Source organism: Falco rusticolus, chromosome 5 (assembly GCF_015220075.1).
Source record: "Falco rusticolus isolate bFalRus1 chromosome 5, bFalRus1.pri, whole genome shotgun sequence".
Taxonomy (NCBI): Eukaryota; Metazoa; Chordata; class Aves; order Falconiformes; family Falconidae; genus Falco; species Falco rusticolus.
In genome coordinates this window covers 29,350,418-29,372,486 of record NC_051191.1, presented here as the reverse complement: position 1 = coordinate 29,372,486, position 22,069 = coordinate 29,350,418, and the positions used below count along the sequence as shown (strand labels likewise).

The following is a 22,069-nucleotide window of genomic DNA, read 5'->3' as shown; positions in this document are numbered from 1 at the left end:
GGCAGGGGAAGGGGAAGTTCCAGGGTGTGTTGAAGCCACACTGTCCCAAAAGGTATTCGCACATGGTATCTGCTGGTGTGAGAAGAACTGGAAACTCTCACTGTTGTTTTAACGCAGCCTAGAATACCTTCTTCCCCTGCCCTCTGGGGTTTTATATGTCTAATGCACCCAGGGTTAGGTTATGCCTCACTTTCTCATGCTGAATAGCTACTTAACCCTACAGCTAACCTTAAGGATTGTGTGCCTTAATAGGATAGGACCATTGCACCCAAGGTTGGAAAGACTTTCTAGACTGCCAAGCATTGCCCATTTGTCAAGACAAAACACTTCTGTGACACTTCAACCATCATGTTTAAATATTATAGTTCCCTAGGGGCATTTCATCACAGGACAGGACAACAGCAAGAGCAGGGAGTGTTGGCAGAGGGTATTCCTCCTCAAGCACTCCTGGAGGTCAGATACAGCCTCTTTCCATACTGGCTGTGTCTTGTGCACGATGGGTCATAAGGCAACTTCCACTGCCCATATACTCAGCTTTCTGGAGCCTCCTCACACGTCTGCTTGTTGAAGTGCTGCTCAGCAGCAGGATCCCCAAGACTGCAGAGCATCACAGTGGTAAAGCTCACCACTGCAATGCAGTACCTTGCCACCTCCAATCCTTACACCATCCCATCAAGTTAACATGATGGCTTATTAAGCCTCAGTTCTTGGCAGCAGATATTAAACTAGGTCTTGTGATGGATTAGCCCAGGCAAATGGCCACCAAACCCAAGATAGTTTACCTCCCTCCAGCTCCAGTGACCATGTGCTTGGCTGTCCTGGTTTGAGTGCTAGTCTGGGCAAGTCCAGCTGAAGTCTATCAGCAGCTGTTGAGTACTTACACCATTAGCATCACCCTATAAGTGCAGATGAGAAATCATGTAGCCTCAAAGGACTTTTCAGTCTGGCATCCCCACTAGGACAGACAGACCCTCTTTGGAGGCTGAGGAAGGCTTCTGGACTTCACTGCAGCAACATGATGGGTGGTTACTGGGTTTTCTTCCTGCCTCAGGCCATGGATCAGCTCACACCCACAGGGTGATGATTGATGGCTCTTGTAATTCTATTCCTGGTTGGTGTAACTGCAGATGTTACACGTCTAATCCATTTCTTTATCTTCCTAAGCTATTTGCTTCAGTAAGATGCTTCTACCATCTGCTCTAACAAGCTCCCAGGCTTTCATAAGCCATAAATTCCACTTTAGAGCCTTTCAATCCCTTTCACTACTTTTCAGCCCTGGATTAGTCATTTCCCCCCTGCTGTCCCTTGCCCACACCTACAGATTAAGTTTACACCTCTTTATGTAAGTTCCCTGTCTCTGCTTGCACTGACTGGACCTGGCCTTAATGTTGGGCAGGACAGACCGAAATGCTGTTGCTCTCTGGACTGGACAGGGCAGGTGCACTGTCATGATAACATGGTGCTCTACAGAGAGCAGGCAGTGTGCTAAACACAACTCAGAGAAGAAAAAAAAAAGAGAGGAACAGCCTTTCTTCTGGCATTTAGGACCTGAAAAGAATTAAAAGAGGGGACAGCCAGGCACTCACAAATGATCAAGACAGTGTGGTCTGTACATATGGTATGCTTATGTTTTGTAGCCTGTTGCAGTGGGTTTTTTAAGGGATCCCATTTTACATCAAACTGCCTTGGATTAGCCAGGCGAATTCTGCAGTAATTTCCTAAAGAGCTGATAGCTTCCTAGAATACATGAATTTGACAGCTTGCACTTGTCTAATTGTACTATGAAGAAGCAGTGCTTTGCTACTCTTAACTAAAGCTGTGCAAATTAATGAGAGTTTGAATACAGCCTTCTGCATTGCAGCTTTGGGTGCCCAGACCTCTACCTGTGCGAGGGACCCACCAAGAGGCACTGGATTAGTAACATCCGCTTAGCATTGCTCCTTTGGTGAAACGGTGGCAAGCTTTCCAAGAGATCTCTACACACTGTGCAACAGTTGTTTCTTGGGAGCTGGATCCATCTGTAATAAATATTCTGTCCTCTCCTAAGCCAAAACAAACTCTTTTTAACAGCTCAGAGTCTGTAGCTTACAACATGTCTTGCTGAAGCTGGCTGGAGCTGTGCCTTTTGTATAATGATGTGTTGGCTGTTGAGGAGGCAAGGAATTATACTCAGATTTTTGCTTTATTCCCTTCTTAGGTCATGGCATTGTGGCTGGGCTAAGTCCCTGTGTGCAACACAATTGCTTTCCCACTACCTGATTAACAGAACAGGTATTAAAAAGCACCAGAGGTAGCTTCCTTGGATGCTGAAGGTTGAAAGTCTGTAGTGCAAATAAGGGAGATAGGAAAGGATGGTCTGTAAAAGAAATCCTTCCTCACCTATCTGAGCCTTCCTGGTAATGCTCCTTGAATACCCTTGTAATATGTTGAGGCCCTGGGAGATGCAAAGGCTTTGTAATCTGTTGAAGTGAAGCGTGAAGTGAGAAGCATCAGAGGACTCCACCTGCAGCTGGGAAACACATGTGCTGACTTGGCATGTTGTCTTCTCTTTCCTTAGGACTGTCCCCAGCTGCTGCAGGCAGAGAAGATCCTGGTGCCCGTGGAAGTGGTCAAGCCAATCACGCTGAAGGCCAAGAACCTGCCCCAGCCACAGTCGGGCCAGCGAGGCTACGAGTGCATCTTGAACATCCAGGGCAACGAGCAGCGCGTGCCTGCCCTGAGGTTCAACAGCTCCAGCGTGCAGTGCCAGAACACCTCGGTGAGCCAACCCTGTGTGCTTGGGAGTGGTGCAAGGAGGACTGGGAGTGCCTATAGCGCTGTCCCAATGGGACCTGGGGTTGTGTTGCAGCCCTTTTTACCTTATTGCCTACCTGATTCCAGTCACAGTCAAGGAAAGGCTGGTTGGTAGCTTGCAGACTGCCCTTTTTGCTCTTTAGGCTGGCTGGTGTCACCACCCAGTAGTTGCTTTTACCCTTGGATCCCAGCATTTAGCTGTATGGAGCACCTTAGCCATGACCTATAGGCTTTATTACCAGCTTAACCTGCCCATATCCTCACAGTGCCACATCCTTGTGTGCATTCAAAAGGGACAGGCGTTCATGTCAACATTGAGAGTTAAGGTTATTATATGGTGTTTTGGCGATGGGCCATATAAAAACCCATATAAACAGTCTCACAGATGCCAGCATGTAATGGGTCAAAAGAAGGGTGAGATGCTGAAGGCTTGAGTCAAACCTTCCTCCAGCCACTGATTCACCGTGTGACCTTTGGCTAGTCTCCTTACCTTGGCCCACCTCCACTTCCCAATATGCAGTGCAGGACCAGTAGTAACTCCCAGGGAGCCTGTCTGAGTCACAATGGAGCTGTCACCACAGCAATGCCAGTTTTGAGGGCATCTGCCAGGAGCTGTGCATAGGTGCAATGGTGGTCTCCGCTTCTCCTGAGGTTTCTCCACAAGACTCGTGTCTCCAAGACATGCATTTGAGTCATTGTTGCTACTGTGAGATGATTTATTAGTGAAAGAGCTAATTACAGGCTTTAGCCACTTCACTGCAGATCTGCCACTCCACGCCGGGCAGCGCTTGTTAAAATCCGTCACAACATATTCTGCTGTATTAAGCAGCGTGCTGAAGGTTATAGGCAGTTCACACATTTTATGATCTGTAGCAAACAAGTAACTTCCCAATGAAATTCTTGTGTTTGTTCTTAGTCCCCCTCCCTCGCGCTGACTTTCATTACTGGTTAGCAGCCTGTGAGAATCCAGGTTTGAAGTTTCACAGAAATGGGTGGCTTGAGAAGTTAACAGGGCACTACACTTTAAAAAATCAAAATAAAATCTTTTACAATGGTGAAAGTCTGTGGCTAAAAGGCTATGAACCTGGGCAGATGTAGAGGAGATGTAGAGGAATGAAGCTGGGTTAATTATCATTGATAATATACAGCTGTGGGCTGGCTTCAGGGGCGGTGGGTTGGCTGATGTGGGTAAGGTGCAGCTGTGGCTGGTTCCTGCTAAGTAGTTAAATAGCTCTGAGGGGGATGGAAGAGGAGCTCTGGATGAAGAGAGACCTGGAAGAAGCAGAGGGAGGGGAGAGAGTGCCCTGGGTGGAGGAGAGATAAGGAGAAGGATGCAGCAGAGGCAAGAAGCAGGGTGGACTGGCCTGAAGAGGCTGAAGAAACAGCACGGGCAGTAGATGAACTGTTGAAAATTTGTGGGGGATTGGTGGCCGTGCTGGGGCAAGGCATGGGAGCTACTTATTGAAGTTAACCTGGGATGGGATGGTAAAAGCCTTGTTGCAGCTTGATAGCTTGTTAGTGCTGTGACAATTGATTCCCTGTGTGAGGCACAAACTCACGACCTTCAGATTATGAGACTGAGTGTAATGAGCAGTGACAGCAATAATGGCTGTTCCAGGGGATATTTGAAGCTTTGAGTGGTGACGGTGGTGCCCAACGTAGGCAGGGATAGCCTGCCATCCAGATCACATTGAGATAGGTGGCAAAAGCCTGGAGATCCAGATCAGACACCAGTAAAGGTGAGCTGTTGGGATCAAAGAGAAGGAAGCCTGACCACCGTGGAGCCAAGAGACTGAGGGTAACAGGCAGTAGTGGTGGAGTGTATGGCCTGATATGGCAGCAGCCCGCAGTGGTGGCAGGTCCAGAGCAGGTCCGGCTGGACAGTGGTGATGGCTGTGCTGGGAGAAGGCGCGGGAGCGGTGTGGTGCCACGGGCGGCTCCTGCCACTGCTGCTGCTCCTTGGCCTGGTGGTATTCTTGCTGGCATTTATGTGCTTGTTGAAGGTATCTCCACTTGTAGCTGTGCAGGGGCAAGGTGTGCTAACTACTTATTGAAGTTAACCTGGTATGTGATGGTCAAAGCCTTGTGCAGACAGCTAGTTTTGATTGTGCTGCGACAGGCAGAGTCTATGTATCTGTCCAAAGAGTCTTAACAGGGAAGACAGCAACCACCCTTTAGAGTCATGAATTCTCTGGCACACATAAGCATCAACATGAATTACCTCTGGCTGGTTTTAAGCATAGTTGGGCTGAGCAGGGGACTGACTGCCTCTGTAGTCCTGAGGGGTTCCTCTCAGCATCCAAGTTGTGGTATCTAATAAATGAGCCTGGTTTTGAGAGGTAGTGGTTACTATTCCCATAGTACCTGCATGCCCCAAGAAGCTGCTAGTGCCTAGGGCCAGAGAAGTGGGCTCTGATGAATCATCCCAGATGCATTTGCTCATGGGATGCCTGAGCGTTGTGACAGCACTGTTGTCATTTTAATGTTTGTTTTCATAAGCTGGAGCACTGAAGGCCACTCCTGAGCTGCGCCAGGGTAGCAGGGCTGTCTCGGGCTAATGCCAAGACACTTCATGACCCTGCTGCTGTGTGGTGTCTGTAAGATGTCCATCCTATGTTTGGTGCTGGCTCAGGTGAACCTCTCCCTTTTTCAGGGAGAGAGCTTATTTTGGAATATATGCAACTTGTTTCTATCCTGTTTTCTGCTTTCTCTCTCTTTTCCCTTCTCTTTCCTTCTCTTTTCTTCCCTTTTCTTTTGAAGGCACTTTGACTCTCTGATTTGAGTTTCTTTTTCTTTTCTTTTCTTTTTTTTTTTCCCTGAAAAATGTTATTTCATTGTTGCTCTGAATTTGCCAGACATTGAAAGAAAGAGATGTGGAAAGGAGAGCCAGATGAAAGAAAGAAACAGTCACACAGGTACAAAAAAGGAACAGAGAAGCCTCAGCTCTGTTTGAGCAGGTGGCAGAGGACACAGACAATAGGGAAGGAGTGCTGTAGATATGTCTCCATCATGATTATTTCCTTCCCTGCCAGAACTAGCATTCTGTCTGGAGCCACTGCAATACAATGAGCCTGTGCTCCGAGGGTCACCTGGTTTTAGAAACAGCCATATGAGCTTGTTTGCAAATTGAATCAGCCCCCTCGGCAGAGTTGCTGGATGAGACACTGCATGTAGCACCTGCATTGCAGGCTTGGAGAAGGTCCAAAGGAGGGTGGGAGGATGTGTTGTGATGGTGTGTCCCTGAAGGGATGCTATCCTGCCAGCAGATCTTTCTGTTGGTGGTGCATGCTAGACTAAGCAATCTTTCTTGGCTTGTTTTCCTTCATAAGCCTCAAGATCTACCCCCTCCCATCACACACTAGGCATCGATGAGCTCAAATTCAGCTCTTGCATAATAACTTCTGCAAAATGCAGGCTTTTTTCTGATACGATCCTGTGTGAAAGCAGGAAAAAAACTTAATTCTTGCTTTCCACTGCCTGGTCCTTCAAGATTTTAACCAGGGATCAGAACCATTTTTGAGCAGGCACTTTTCCAAGTGTCTCCAACTTCAGTTAAAGGATGCTATAAGAACACCCAGGTGGGACCAGCCTATCTGACAGTGTGTCAGTAATGTCATATCCAACACTGACGGTGCCTAGGTGCTCGGTCCCATCAGCAGCCAGCTCGGTCTCTCCCCCTGTCTTTCCTGGAGATATTTCATTTGATAACGGCAATAAGTCACTGCAGGCAGCATGCTTCGGGACAATTATTGTTCTTGTCAAGTGGTTTGAGACTCTCAGCTCTGGGCTTTGTCCTCCATCACACCACCCAAGGCATGCAATTATCACTCAGAGAGACCCTACTGCCATTCCTTATTGCACTTATGATAGCTCTGCCGACAGTCTGGACACAGAGTGATGGGAGGAAATGAAAAGGAGGAGAGCCAAAGAGGCATATAAATAAATAAGTAAAAATGTCAGGAGGAATGGCTGAAATTGCTAGATCTACCAGAGCAGGGAGCAATCTCCCCAGTGGGAAACAGTGGGAGACCCAGTACTTGCAATCATCCCAATATTAGCAGCCTTTGGCATGAGGAACAGGGTGAGATGTTGGGAGATGGGTGAGAAATGACCGAACTGACCATGCCATGACCATTGCTCTTACCTGCTTCAGTGACAAAACTCATGTTCTTGCTCAGTATGAGCCTACCCATTGCCAAACTTTGGCACACAGAGGCAGCAGACACTGATTTCTAGCAGCAAAATCCCTGCTGATAATTTGCCTTGAGTCCTTCGCAGGTCTGTGTGCCATGAGACCTGAGATAGTACAGCTGAAAATGCTGTGTAACCTAGGAATAAGAAAAGCAAATATGTTGTATTTGTCACACCATTACACTTGAGCAAGAGATCTCAGTGCCATTTGACTTTGTGGTGTGGCTCATGCAGCGGGAGGAGTTCTAGGAAAACCCATACAAGAAACACTGCTGGGAAAAAGTCAGCAGCTATTCACAGAACTTGTGGGAAAACATGATTATGGGCAGCCAAAGGAAGACAAGCACGGGGCTGTTAGTTGTGCATCCACTTCTCAATTATTATGATGCATCATTATTGTTTATCTACATTCAGATAGCACAGAGAAACCCCAGTCATGTTGTGGGCTCTATTGTCCTGGGTGATACCTAGACATAAAAATTCAGTCCTAGCTCTGGGAAACAAAAAGTCCGAAGAGGCGGGATGACTGTGGGCAAGAAGTTTTCTGCCTATAGTTTATGGCTGGAAAATTGGTGCAAAGAGGGATTAAATGATTTGCCCAGGATCACACAGAGTTAGTGACAGAGCCAGGTACAGGAATCAGTTCCCAGTTCCAAGCTCTAATCACAAAATTGGTGTAAGGGAAAACAGGCTAACACTAAAATACTGCTAAAATGCTGTTTGTCTGCAGATGTCTATTGAACATGCTTAAGATACAAGGGGGAAATACCATGTAACCACTCTTGGTTTATTGTCCTCAGCGTGCCCAAGCCAAACTACCAAAGAACTTTACCCAGCGATACAGCATTCCAGCAGGATGCAGCAAGAGGTCAAGCATGGCGATGGATTTGCACAAACCGCAAATTCACAGAGATCTGTGAAGCTGAGTTCCTCTAATGTAGGGTGCCTGTAGTAACTGGATGCCCAAAAGAGACAGGAATTTGCAGATTTCTGAAAGGCAAAATATTTTTCCATGAAGGGGTCTAATGTTTCCATAGCTGTTGTAGAGCTGCTAGCCGTGATTTTGCAGCCATCCTCTCAGTCCGAGGATTGTGAGCTTCCATGAGACAAACAATCAACATGTTTACAGTAGCTTACGTGTAATATGTTAAACTGCTAATGCCACAGCAAAATGGCCAAGTGATGTGATGGGCTCAGCCTGTGTTGCAGGAGTATCTGATACTAGCAAAAAGCTTAAGAGACAAAGAACTGGTACTTGGGAGTTCAAAACACGCTGTGTTGTTCATGTGAATTACAACAGCTCCTTCTAACAGATCTTTGGCATTTCCTGATGGGAGCCAGTCTGCCTTTCCGGAAAGGCAGCTTCTCTTTCTCAGTTTGGGCCTCTAAATTGCCTGTAATTTTCTGCTTTGATTTGATTTGTATGGTGGGAATCCAGATTTGGCAGATTCAGAGGTCAGATTTATGCCTTTTGAGCAGTTCTGCCTGTGCTGGAGAAAGTTGTACAAGGCAACGTATATACACAAGCCCTAATAGTATGAATGCTCTTATCAAGAGTATCCAGGAAGCTCTGCTGTCCTGGAGATCGATACACTATCCCTTTTTTCTTCTCTGAAACATATTTCCATCTTATTGTTACAGCTGAGCAAATCCTTTTCAAAGACTCCTATTAAGTTCAGTGGGCTTTGAACAGGGGTCACAACGAGTTAGCAGCTCCTGTGGTCTGAAGAGGATGGAGCATTTACTCACTGTTATGTTGCAAATTGCTCTGTTTCACTGCTGTGCAGCCCACAAGCTGTCTGAGCAGGCCAGGCATGGCAGCGTGAGCATCCTCGTTCCAGCCCCCAGCTGGCTTCATCCTTGGAGCTCTTCCATGGGGATCCCCTTGTTTATTCCCTTGCATCCATTTCCAGTTCTGGATCAAGTCTGCTGAGTTAACAAGTCTAATATGTGTTTGCCCCTGGTGCTGCAGACAGATCTAGATCTAAAATCCCAGCTGGCCTCCTGCTGCTGGTGCTTGGATTCTCAGTGGGATGAAAGGCTCTGGGGGACTGCAGCTGCCTGTCCCTTGGCAGCCCTGTCTAGGTTTGCTAACAGCTAAATCCCAACACATGCACATAAGGCTCTGCTGAGGCAGAAAGTAGCGCTTTCTCAGGCACCTACAGACTCAGTGTCTGACGTAAGGGTGACCGGTGGTTCTGTATACATGTTCTTTCCCACTCCCAATCAGTATTTGCAAGTGCTGTGCAAAGCAGGCATTTGGAAAGCTCCTGAGTGGCAGAAAATTAATTATTCTCTACTTTTCAGACATTTTCCTTCCCACTCATGTCTCCCCATCCTTGCTCATAGCTCCAAAAAACTGTGAAAAGCCAGTGTTGTGAGTCCAAGCGGCTCTGCATCATCTTGCATCTTGCTGGCAGTGTCACCAAAAAGTGTCATAAAAATGCTAATACTGAATGAGACTGTCGGGTACAGCGCTATTGCAAAGGACTCTGCTAACCTGCAGCTGCTCTTTACTTCCATGGTAACCACAAAGCTTATACCCATAAATACCCTACAACTAGATTGTAATCACAGGGCCTTGCAGATTAGTGCCTAATTGTGTTTAGTTTGTCCAAAGAGAAATTATCGTGCAACTAGTACTCTGCCGTAATGGACAGAAATCACCATATACGATTTACTCTGCAATTACATGGCAATTAACAGATACAGAAAAATCTACCTCTAAAGGCTCAGAGCTTTGGCATCTCTGTGGAAAACCATGCTGAAACTTTAAGTGATGGGGAACTCTTTAGTGGTCTCTAAGACATGCCCAACCAAACCAGGCCGCTTACTGAATTACATTTAGCCTTGTAGTGGGGAAAACATCTTTTTCTTTAGAAGTAGGAGTTTGTCCTGCTATAGATCCCAGTGCAGTGGGAGATTCCTGATCTCAGGAGGATAAATACTGATGTGCACAGTGGTCAGTAACCGTAGCAGACATGTTCCCATTCTGCCCTTTAAGCAACTATCTCCTCTCCCCTTATAAGAGGCTTTTTGCCTTTTGTGAAGTGTTGGATGGAAGCTGTTGATGGAGGTGGGCAATGGGATCTGATGGACAACCGGGTGAACCCTGTGTGAACTGGCTTGTGATAAACCAAAATCTAGCTGAAAAAATACACTGAGCAGCACTGTGTCAGAGAGCTGTCCAAGCTGAGAGGGCCTCCAGAGATCAGCTGCCATTTCCTTTGTTAAGGCCAGCTCTGTGTACCTTGACTGTGCCTGACAAGTGTTTGTTTAAGTCTGTCCAACTCTCTCAGAAGATTTCTCTGGCTTTCCTAATACATATTTACTGGAAACTGGATACCCCCTACGCCAGCTGAAGCCTTTCTGGTTCTGAGTAGGAAAAAATAATTGCCTCCTGGGGCTTACCTATGTAACAAACTCTATCTAGGATATCCCCAACTGAGATTTGCTTGGATTTTGGCAGCAATATGGCAGTGTTGTTTCACAATCTGTTTGTGATCTTCACCAGTCCCCAGACCCTTTCCTGCAGCACTGGCCAGTCACTCCAACTTTGTATTTTTTTGCATTGATTTTTCCTACTGAAGAACAGTCAGTACATGCCTGTATTGAATTTTGCCTTGTTGATTTTGGCTTGGTTCTACAATTTGTCAAGTTTCTTTTGAATTCTTAACCCTGCTTTTGAATGTGCTTGCACCCTCTTCCAGAACAGTGTCATTCATGATATCTGTGGTTTGTCATCCAAGTTAGTAGTAAAAATACTGAATAGTGCCAGACCCAGGACGCTACTCGATTTGAAACACCCTCCCAGCCTGACATTGAACTATTTGACTTTGTTTTGTTGATTGTGGTTTTGGGGTTTTTTTTGGGGGGGGGAGGGGTTGGCAGCTTTTGCATATACCTTATGGTGGTTTCTTTTAGATCATTATTTCCTTAGTTTGTTTATGGGAATCTCCTGTAGGACAGTAGCAAATACTCTACCGAAATCAAGATAAATCACATCTGCTGCCTTTCCTTTATCCACAAAGCCATTAAGCCTGTCAAAAAAGGAAATTAGATTGGGTTGACACAATTTGTTCTTGACAAATCTATGCTGGCTGATTTTTATCACCTTATCATCTTGCAGGTGCTTATAAATTGATTGTTTAATAATTCGATGTACGTACTTTCTGGGAAGTCAAGTTAGGCTGACAGGTCTATAATTACACAGAACTTCCATTTTCCATTTTTTAAAGATATTTCCATGACATGACTGTTCCCTGCTTCCTGAGACCTCACTCAGCTTCCAAGAGTTCTTCAAAATATCACTAATGTAGGTAACCTTACATACAAGCTCAGCATCAGAATACTCAGCAGAGGTACATATGGATGGTAGACTTACAATGCATAATGTACACCTTAAAAGTGCACCCAAGAGTTGGCAAAATATTTTTCAGAGCTGTGCACAACAACTAGAAGGTGGATTTCGAAGATAAACCCCAGCACATGCAAATACACTTAAATCATGGAACATTGACATAACAGCTAAGTAGGCTATTGTGAGGGGCATGGCTTGCTCTCTTGAGAGCCAAGACTCTGAGAGCATCCTATGGCTTTTGTGGCATGTAATTGTGATTAGGGAGATAGCTGGCAGCTTAATTTCTCTTGTTCGCAACTTGCAGCACTACCTTTTGCCTTCTCCCATCCCCTCCCTACCTCTGGGCACCATGTAAGTCTGGGTTTGGTTTTTCTTTTTGTTTTTCCTCTCCTATTTCTAGTATTCGTATGAAGGGATGGAGATTAACAGCCTGCCGGTGGAACTGACGGTTGTCTGGAATGGGAATTTCAACATTGACAACCCAGCACAGAACAAAGGTAAAGAGTTATTTCAACTTGTCCTTGGAAGCGGTAACCTTAGCAACGGGCCGCATAGCTCCCTGCACTTAACAAAGGCAGCACCATCTCCCCATGCTGTCTGGTGCTTACTTGTTCTCTGCACTCTGCAAATTACCAGGTTTTTGTGTGCTATGTGTTACACACACACGCACTTCTCTCTTTGCACTGGAGAAATATGACTCTCCCTCCCACTTGTGTTGCTTCCTGCATCATCTTTGCCTCCGGCTTCTCCCCACAATTTTGTGTTTTGTTTTTATACCCCTCCTTCTCTAGCTTTCCCCCCCCTCTTTATTCCTCCCGCAGTGATGCTCTTCAAGTTAACATGCCAGGAGATCGGCACGGTCTGTGCAGAGGCGATGTAGTAATGAACAGGGGAAGGGAGAGGGGGAGGAGAAAGGCTGTAGTTCCTCAGTGGGAAAATTGTGAACAAAATAAAATGATAATAGCAAAGGACCGAAAACCACCTCCTGCCTAGAGCCTGGCTCCATTTAATTACCACCAACAGCACAGGATTGATGTGCCTCTCACAGAGGGATATTGCACGTCCAGCCACAGCCCTGAGGCAGGTGTTTTTTCTGGAGATGGACAGCCCATTCACATCTTCTTCCTTCTTGTCCATCAGCCTCAGGGAACCTGAAGACTTTCCCCCAGGCAGCCTCTCCTCTCGGCTGCTCTCCCTGTACAGCCCAGACCTGCAGACTCTCTCCTTCTCCCATCACCACCTCTCAGAAGTTTCTATCTCTCTCACTTTACCTTTGCTTTTCTTGGACACACTCCACACCTTCTCCCATTCCACCTCTCCCCATCAGGTACTCCCATGCTTCTTTCACACCATTTCACACACTGCCTCGTGCTGAGGGGTGATGGGTGAGGTTTCCACCAATGCCACATTGAAGCTGGAAAGCAATACAGAAGGCAGCTCTTCTCCCATGGCATGACCCTTTCCTGACCTTCTCCTCCTGCCCCTACCTCTGTGATGTCTTTCTCTGCTGGCTCAAATAACTGGTGGGTTAGAATAGCCAGGCCAAATGCAAAAGATCCTGCACTGTCCTCCCCTAACCCACAGCTCTTGAAGGTTAAATCCGCTCAGCAAACACCACAGGCTGGAGACCCTTGTCCAGCCCTGGCATCCAGCAGTGTGGCATAGCCTACGTTCACACTGCCAACCTCTCTCCATATTGAAGCTGTCTGCCCTCTCTCCTGCTCTCCAAGCTGTGCCAAGGCATTGCCAGGACAGTGCTACTTTTCATGGGCCCAAACAGTGCCAGAGGCTGTGCTGGTCTTTACCAGCGTGGGTTGGAGGTCAGGGTTTGGGCGCTTCCCCCAGTCCTGCTTAGTTTTCTGTTACCATTATATATAGCCCAAGTGTTGCTGATACAACATGGTCCATACAATGAGTGTGAACCCTTTTTGGGCAGTACTGAGCTGTGCTGGGTGATGTAGGGGTAAAATCAGTTTCATAATCATGATGATTGTGTCTTTAGGCATGTCTGTGCTGGCAATGTAAACCAGACCAGGGGATGAACTCAAGAAACATCTGTGGTGCTTAGCCTCTAGCACAGTCCCTTACAAGTTCTTGGGTTATTTGAACCCTAAAGGTTGTAAGTAATGACTAGGAAAAACCTAGGAAGTGGCACTGGCTGGTGGCTCTCTCGCATGAGTAGTTTGGATGACACCATCATATTTCAGGTCAGGAGGAGAGCTTAGGAGTATGTACATGGGTATAGCAGATGGAGGCATACCACACGCTCCCAAGGACACAGCTTTATTTACTAGCATAAATGTAGTGGCTACAGGCAAACACAAAACCCAGGCAGGGCTTTGCACAGTGCTGCAAACAAGCAGACCTTCTTCTCTGGAAAACTGAGAGGGAGAGGCAGAGGCAGGATTAGACCCAGTGCCTTTCTAAGTGCAGTGGCACTTGGGTACACAACCAAGATGCCACTGCTTTCATAGCTGGCATCACATGGCAGCAGAGGTACTCACTAAGAGCACTGCAAGCAGAGCAACTCAGCAAATCTGAGGAAATCCAACAGAAAATTAAGGAAAGGGCTTTATCCCAGGAAGCCTGTAGCACACTGTGATTGACAGCCGTTTTGCAAACTTGTCTTGCACCTAACATGAAGAAATAATAAGTTTCCGGGCTTTTCTTTGCATTGGTCAATGCTTGCTGACTTCTGGGGTGCAAGTATGAAGAGCCAGCCAGAGCTTTTCAGCACACATATCCAAAGCCTTTGGGCTTTAGGACTGTGTATAGTAATAACCACAAACAAGACTTTAGTCACCTACTGACCCAGCAAAACAGTAGCACAAAGGCAAAATCCCCCATCTTATAAAGAAATTCACCAACATGCCCACAAATACAGGAAAAAGCAAGCCTGAAAGCCTCAAGTCTGTCGTCTTCACCTTCAGGGAGGAGAATTTTTATCAGTCTCCTACCTGTGCAACCCAGGCCTCAGTTTACACATCTGTATAATAAGGATAAATAATATGATCTTATTTTGTAGGAGGACTGCAATGTTTTTAGGCTTTATTTAGAAAAAAAGCTTTGCCTTCCTCTAATCACTTAGCAATCCAAGATGTAGCTAAGCATTAACCATTGCTCTCTTTATTAGAGGAGGTTCAACTTAGTACTTCAAAGTGTAAAACAGACTGAATTTCTGGAGCAGAAGAAGGAGGAAAGGCTGATTGTGAATCCCTGGATACAGCCTCATAGTGAAGCATTGTGGATTTACTATTATCTCTTAGGATTTCTGTTAAGGGGGAAACCTGAGTAACCTGAGTGGCATCACCTTGACGCCCAGTTCTGGGTAGTTTCACATCAGAAAAATCCCCAGGTTTAAGCTGTGGGTAGACCAGGTCTAGAAAATCATTTTAGGATGAAGTGCTGAGGCTGAGACTGGTTATAGGTGGCATCACATGACATTCAGAAAGTCTCTGAAGAAGGAAAGGACTGAGGCTGAGTCACTGCCCAAGCACCTTTCCCCCCAGCCGCCTGCTTGTAAACCCTCATCTTACTGAGCGCAGCATCCTTCCTTCTGCTGTCAGCTTCCAAACATATCTTTCAAGGGGTTTGAATTTTGACAAGTGCTATTTATTTCAAGAAGGATGTAAACACTTCCCCCTCACACCCCATTATTCACCCCCCTGGAGAGTTCCCATCCTGCCTCTGGGATGAGCAGCCCATAAAACCTTCCCCTCTTTCACTCCTCATTCTGCCCTCTGACATCCCACCACTCTCCCATGCTGTCTGCATCTCTCAGGTCCTCTCTGTTTTCCTGTCCCTGCAGTTCACCTGTACAAGTGCGGGGCCATGCGGGACAGCTGTGGACTCTGCCTGAAAGCTGACCCAGACTTCGAGTGCGGCTGGTGCGAGGGACAAAACCAGTGCACGCTGAAGCAGCACTGCCCAGCCCAGGACAGCCAGTGGCTGGAGTTGTCCAGCACCAAGGGCAAATGCACCAACCCCAAGATCACGGATGTAAGTCATGGATCTACCAGAAGCTGGGGTATTCCCTGTCGTACCCTTTCCCTGCTTTATTTTCCTGATTTATCTTTGGGTTGGTGAGGGGAAGGTTATGGCTGAGTTCTGCTGGATCAGGCAAAGCCCCAGGCACCCTTGGTGATGGGAAGACATGGTGGCCTTCAAAGGCAGGCACACGACTTCAGGTGTCTAGATCACAGGAGTGAGCAGGGTGTCAGGTTTCCCACCATAGTCCGTGGATGTAAATCAGTTGCACAAGCACAGTCTGCTGGTGCAGTCTTAGGAATGCCACAGCATTTGACCTGCACACACAGGGCTGGTAGACATGACATCAAGCCTTTAGGAGACCTTGGCCTTCTAGTGGAACAGCTGAGGGTGAGACAGGATGCTCTGGGACATCTCAAATGGGCAGTGTGAAGGTAATCAAAGGAGCCAAACTACCTCTTGAAAGAACCTCTTTGGCCACCCTGGCTGAGAAGGAGATGTTGAGTGATCCTGGAGTGGTTTGAACTTTGCTGACAGGAGATCAAGAAACAAGGTGGGTTGTAGTTCATGCTTCCTGGCAGCATGACATGGACAGGGTCAACGTCCAGAAAAAGAGCAGACTCCACTGGCCTCAGCAGTGTAACAGTCTTTTGTTTGCCTGGCTGAGTTTGCATGGTAAAAGAAATCCCCACGGAGCAAACAAAGCCCTGTATAGCTATCAATGTTCCCCCTTTGAAGGCTCAAGGAGAAGGCAGGATCAAGCCTGGACTAACTGAAGTTTGGAACTGTCCTATTAAGTGATAAAAGAGAGAATGAGGGTGAGGCTGGGGGGAAGGAACTGCAGGAAAATGGTGTTCTTTGTAAGATTTCGTATTGATTGTGTTAACTAAACCTAAGGAAGATCTGCGAGGAAGGTACAAAGGTGAGATAAGAGAATAGAAAGTCCATAGAGAGAGCAAGCAGAGGAAAGGAGAGAAGGCAAGGTAGGCAAATCAGTCCTGCAGTCTAAAGGGACTTTCGTCTGCTGTCTTGGGATGCCTTTGCCACAATGATGGGCACCGTTTTCAGGTCACAGGGCAGGCAGCAGGATGCATCTGAGCCTTGAAAACGGGGGCCCCATCCTTACCAACTGCCTCCTGCCTTAAGGGAGTGTTTCTCAGTCACCATGCCTTAGTTAACACAAGCACCCTTTCAAGGTGGCTAGGGTCTTATTTCCAAATGAAAAAAGTAAGGAGGAAAATGAGACAAAGATAGGGGTAAATGCAAAGAAGGGAAATCCAGCTTCCACTGTTGTGATTTAATAGGAATTATTATGCAGGTTATTTTTTCTAGAAAGCAAGAAAGGCTTTTTCAGTTGTATTTGGTTAAGAATAAAAAGTGTGGGAGTTACGGACAAGCCCATGCCCATGCATGAAAGTTTTGTGAAAGCAAAGGCTGGGTAGAATCTTCTTTTCCCAGATACCACTGAAAGGAACTCCTTTTACTGTGTTTCAGTCCATCTTCCTGTCATTCATCAGTCCCCAAAGCACTCGCTCAGCTGGATGCTGGAGTGCCAGACTTATTCTGATGTTTCTAAGGTAGAGGTCTCCACTGCACTTGCATTTATCTGGGACTGGTAATTTTAAGCCCATCTGAACAACCCAAAGCTGTGAAACCAAACCCAGACAGTCAGAGTGAGCAGCTACCTCTGAAAGTTCAGCTTTGAGGCCTTGAAAATTATTGGGAGGTAAAGGAAACCTTTTCTGAATCTTTTCAGATTCTTGAACTTTGAGAAAGATTCAGAAATTTTGCACAGATTCAAAGAATTTGAAATTGGTAAGCTGACGGATGACCAACTAAAGCAGAAGTCCAATACACAAGGACCTGACCACACAGTAGTACGGTGTTCTGAAGGTCCATCCACATTTTTCTGCTATGCTTTGACTCCAACCCTGCATCTACAGTTTCTTTACGAGGTGCAAAGCACTCATTCTCGACCCTACAGCTCCAGAGGGGACATACTTCTAGTTCTGCTGGCATTTCCTCCAACAGCTCCCAAAGCTCGAACAGATCATTGCAATATTTGCTCATGAAATATTCCAGCTGTCTGGTGCAATCATAAGTAGCTCTTGGAAAGTCTTTTTCTGAGCCATTAGCATGGAAGTAATCTCAAGTGACTGGATATATATTGCAGCTAATGGTTGGTCTGGGGCGGTTGGTAAGAGCATGCATATTCTGGCGAGGAGCCAGGGCAGTATCTGTGGAGGCGAAGGAGGAGAAACAACACATGTACTTGCACAGACACACACACATACCCAGCACAGAGCTTCCCATAACCTGTGCTTACGTACTAGCTCTTGCATTCATGTTGCCAGTCAGTGAAATCAAGGGACTTAGAGACTCGCTGAGCCACAAAACCTCCTTTAAGAGTGACAAGCTGCAGCATTAGGCTGATGTGAGCGGAGGGTGTAAATTGTGATGCAGTGTTGCAGCTCTGGTCTTCAAAAGAAAGCTGAGGCTTCCTGGCAGCTTTTGTTTCCCTGCCTGTATTTTCCTCTCCAAAACTGACAGGTTTCATTCCACATTTTTGCACCTGTGATAGAAACAGGCTCCTTCTCTCTCGCTGTGGAAACAGCATGGTAACACCTTCTTCTTGTATGCACCTATGGGAATGCAAAGACTTGGGGTCAAAAACTCTCCCACGTGCTCCTGGGAGAATCTCAGGCACTCCTGTTTTAGGGAAATAAGTGGGTTTTGAAGCTGGCCTTTACAAATTAAAAATCACACAGGGATGTAATCAGAGGTGCTGTGCTGCCTTCCCTCCAGGGAGTTTCCCATCCATGCTTTTTGCATCATAGCAAGAATTTTTAAACATCTCACCCTTTAGACAGAGCTGGAAGAAGGCTGATAATGTCAACACGGAGGTTTTTGTGACTTCTTCAGTGAAACTTTTGCCTCAAACTCACCCCTAGTACTAAAGTAAAGGACTTTTCTAGCAAGATGTTTCTTTTCACCACTACACCTTCTTTTATTCAGGGTAATGACATCAGTCATATGAGAAAAAAAAATCCTCTTTTGACCTGCTACGAGATGTACTGCCTGTGCTAGCAAGTTCTTTCAAGCATAGGTGAGCCCTAATTAACCACAGACCTAGCTCACTAGACACCTGCCTTACTAGAGCAAGTAAAACTCATTTGATGGCAAGTTTAATACCACAAAACAGAACCAAATTACTCCATGGGGAACTCAGTTCTCTTACAAAGTGTGTCTAATGCATTAGGAAATAAAATAAGGGAATTTTGGTTTGTCTTTCTCTTTTCATTTTGAGTACACGCTAGATTGCATTTGGTATGGTGATACATTCTGGCCTTCCAGCATCATTCATATAGTGTTTTTTCAGGAGAGGATTAACTGATATCAGCAAAATATGTATTTCAAACAGAAAACTTTGCTTTAATAGATATTTATTAATGACTCGGAATAAAAATATTTTGGAACTCCATTTCTGGAAAATAGTTTGAGTTTTCAGTGTTGAATCTCCAACCGAGACAATCAGTATTAGTTTTTCCTGGAATAGAAATTTCATTTTCATTCTCATTTTTTAAGTTACCTTCTTCATTTCCTGGAAAATAGCTACAAATGCCTCTCTGTTTCTCTTTTTATCAGTTTTCTAGTTGTCTATCAATCTCATCACCACAGACCATCCAAAGGTCAAATCTCCAGCCAACCCAAATAATCATTTCACTTGTCAGATTTATGAATGTTGTACTATTTTCTTTTTAGGATGTAAGTATCTTTTGGAGTAGGCATAAGCCTGCCATGGTTCTGATTTCATTGGCTCAAGTGGTATTTGTTTGTTTTTTGGACCTGAGACTGGGCCACTGCAGGGATCTGGTGCTGCAGAGGTTGTGTCTACACTACACAGCCCAGGGATCCAAGCGCTCATCCGTGATCATCTGGGGTTTTAATTTGTTAACCTCTGTTGGTTCCCTGTATAGTCAGAGCAAAGACATGTTCAGGAGGTTGTTCACAGCACCTAAAATTAAATACCCTAAAATAAAATATCCCCTAAAGTGCCAGGGTCTGTCTCCTTCTATTAAAGACGAACCTTGTAAAAACTGGCTTCGGGGTGGAAATTAGGCTAACCCAGGTGCCAGACTCAGCACTAGGAAGCGGTCAAGAGCAGCCCTGCTCATGCTAGTGCCTCGACTTTCCCTGCCAGTCCGACTGCTACGCAGGGATCTAGCTGCCAGCTTTAGATTCCCAGTTGGCAGAGCCATCGACCAGTGGGTACGGACCTCAGACAGGGAATTCCCCCTTCCTCACTGCAGTGAGAGCCTTGCCAATGCTGGCAGATGGCATCCATGGCATCCTGAGTGGGCAGCAGGGAATACCCTTTGAAAGCAACGTCTGAAGCCCCTTTCAGCCAGCCAGTTGTATGGCAAAACATTTGGGCACAGTGAGTAATTGGAAGGGCAGAACTGAGATAATTAAGGGCCAGCCCCATGATTTCTGTCTTGTTTCAATGTTGAGGAGACAACTGTGATGCTAATTTCCACCTGGCTCTGAACAAGGGTGATGGATGTGATGCAGAATGCTTTCCCACGTGCACAGCTCCTTTGCACGGGCCAGAAATACCGCACAGAGGCAGGCAGCTGTGGGTGCCCCACGAGGCTCTGCAGTGGGAGGGAGAGGGGAGCGTTGGGGGTTGGCTGGTGCTTTGGCTCTGCTGCCCAACACAGCCACTGCTGAGCAAGACACAGAGAACCTACCCCTGCTATGGCCTGGTGAAGGTCCAGACTGGGATGGAAACTTCATGCCACCAGCCACTAGAATGGCTGGGATAGCCACTTGTCTCATGCTGGGGCTCAGGAGCTTCCCACCCCACAAATAAGTTGTCCATGCTCCCGTGCCTGCCCTCAGCTGTCCCGTGAAGGCAGCTGGAGCCCTTTCAGAAACGTGTTGGCACACAGCAATTGCTGCTGCTGTCTCGGTCGCCATCCACCTACTCCATACCAAATCTGACAAGCTGTTTCTTTGTGCCTCGGCTGGTTTTTTGAAGTGGACATTTTCAGCTGAGTTTGTGACGCATGACCAATGCCTACCTCCAGAACAGATCAAAACTCCATGCACACTGGGCTGGGAATATAGGATTTAAAGTGACTGACTGAATCCATTTGTATCCTTTTCTCATTTTTTCTCCCATTTCTTTCTACCTTACCTCCCTCTGGCCTTTCCATGGCTTATGTCTATAAAGTGCAGAGCTCAGCTGCAACAGCAGAAACCCCTGCTCCTACCTAGAAAATACCTCCTACTCATCTCTGGATATTTTGCGAGTAGTTAAAAGGGAGTAAGTGAGATCTGGGGCAGAATTTTGTATACTCTGTGCCTGGGGAATGTGTGATACATATATTTTCAGGGGAGCTGGACCAAGTGATGTATCTGGAGTAGGCTTGTTCCCTCAGTTGTTCCCCATTCATGAGTGTCTCTAGTTGTCACAAAGAGACATGATGTTGCCTGTTCTCTCACCTGAGAGGATGCGGGTATCTTTACATAGGTGGTTTGATTATTCTCCTTTTTCTTGCCTTGTTTCTCCAGATCAATCCAGTGACAGGCCCTCGCGAAGGAGGGACCAAAGTGACCATCCGTGGGGAGAATCTGGGGCTGGAGTTCAGAGATATTGCTTCTCATGTCAAAGTGGCCGGAGTGGAGTGCAAACCACTGGTGGAAGGGTACATCCCAGCAGAGCAGTAAGTTGGGTGTGTGGCAAACAGTGGGCCACAGCACACCTAGTAACAGTCGTTGCTATGTGTAGGGTCTTCTAAGGAATCCATTCCACCCAGCCTTGGGTGATGGGAGATGCCATTCCTCACTTACAGCTCAGGAGCTAATAATCCTTTTATTACTGTATTTGGACTTCATATTTAGATAATCCTCATGGCACATACCCTGAAGTTATCTTCTGTTTTTCACATAACAGCCACCACAGGGTGTGCAGGAATGACCATTAAGCATTACAGCTCCAAAGCTGTCCACCATGCAAGGCTGGAGGACGGAGTGACCCCTGGGGTCAGACCTCAGCCCAGCATTTGTCTGTATATTTAAGTGAAGCTATGTTGATTTACATCAGCTAAGCATATGTCCCACCAAGTACCAATAGCCAAAAGCCACCTCTCTTTAAAGAATAACATAGTCCACAGTTTGGATCCTGAGTTGGAAAGAAGAGGAAGGGTTAAGCCTGCAGTCCATTTCCCAGCACTGTGGGCTGTTTGCTCCAGTTCCATCTATATCCAGACTGCCGAACCGTCTCTCAAACTTTGCTTCTGGTTCATATTTTCTCCACAGGATAGTATGTGAGATGGGGGAGGCCAAGCCCAGCCAGCATGCCGGATTCGTGGAAATCTGCGTGGCTGAGTGCAAACCAGAGTTCATGGCCAGGTCCTCACAGCTCTACTACTTTATGGTAAGCTCCAGGGAGAAGTTCTCCTTGACCCTGAAGTTCCTTGGGCCCTGGTTCCCTTTGCTGCATCTATCCATCGTCCTTGACCATCTTGAGCCTCTGAGCTCTTCACTGCCATTCTGAGTGCACCAAATTGTTCTTTCCATTTCCTTTTAAAATCTTGTTATGTGCAAAAATAGCTTGCCTGATTAATGTTTTAACAATCTAATAATAGTCCAAATTATTAGTCCAGTTACAGTTACATACAGTCATGGTCCAAATTAGTACAGAAAATCCTCATTAATAGTTAAAAATGCTAT

General features: G+C 46.3%; 1 protein-coding gene across 2 annotated transcripts in view; it reads left to right on the top strand.

Moving 5' to 3' along the window:
* The window catches only part of PLXNA4 (plexin A4), a 456,157-nt gene that overhangs the window by 362,421 nt on the left and 71,667 nt on the right, over nucleotides 1-22,069 (top strand). For both annotated transcript variants that reach the window (XM_037389024.1, XM_037389025.1), the window contains exons 10-14: nucleotides 2,558-2,758; nucleotides 11,745-11,841; nucleotides 15,153-15,343; nucleotides 20,909-21,060; nucleotides 21,656-21,773. In XM_037389024.1, the coding sequence (XP_037244921.1) occupies nucleotides 2,558-2,758; nucleotides 11,745-11,841; nucleotides 15,153-15,343; nucleotides 20,909-21,060; nucleotides 21,656-21,773 (759 nt within the window). The remainder of the gene's footprint in view (nucleotides 1-2,557; nucleotides 2,759-11,744; nucleotides 11,842-15,152; nucleotides 15,344-20,908; nucleotides 21,061-21,655; nucleotides 21,774-22,069) is intronic.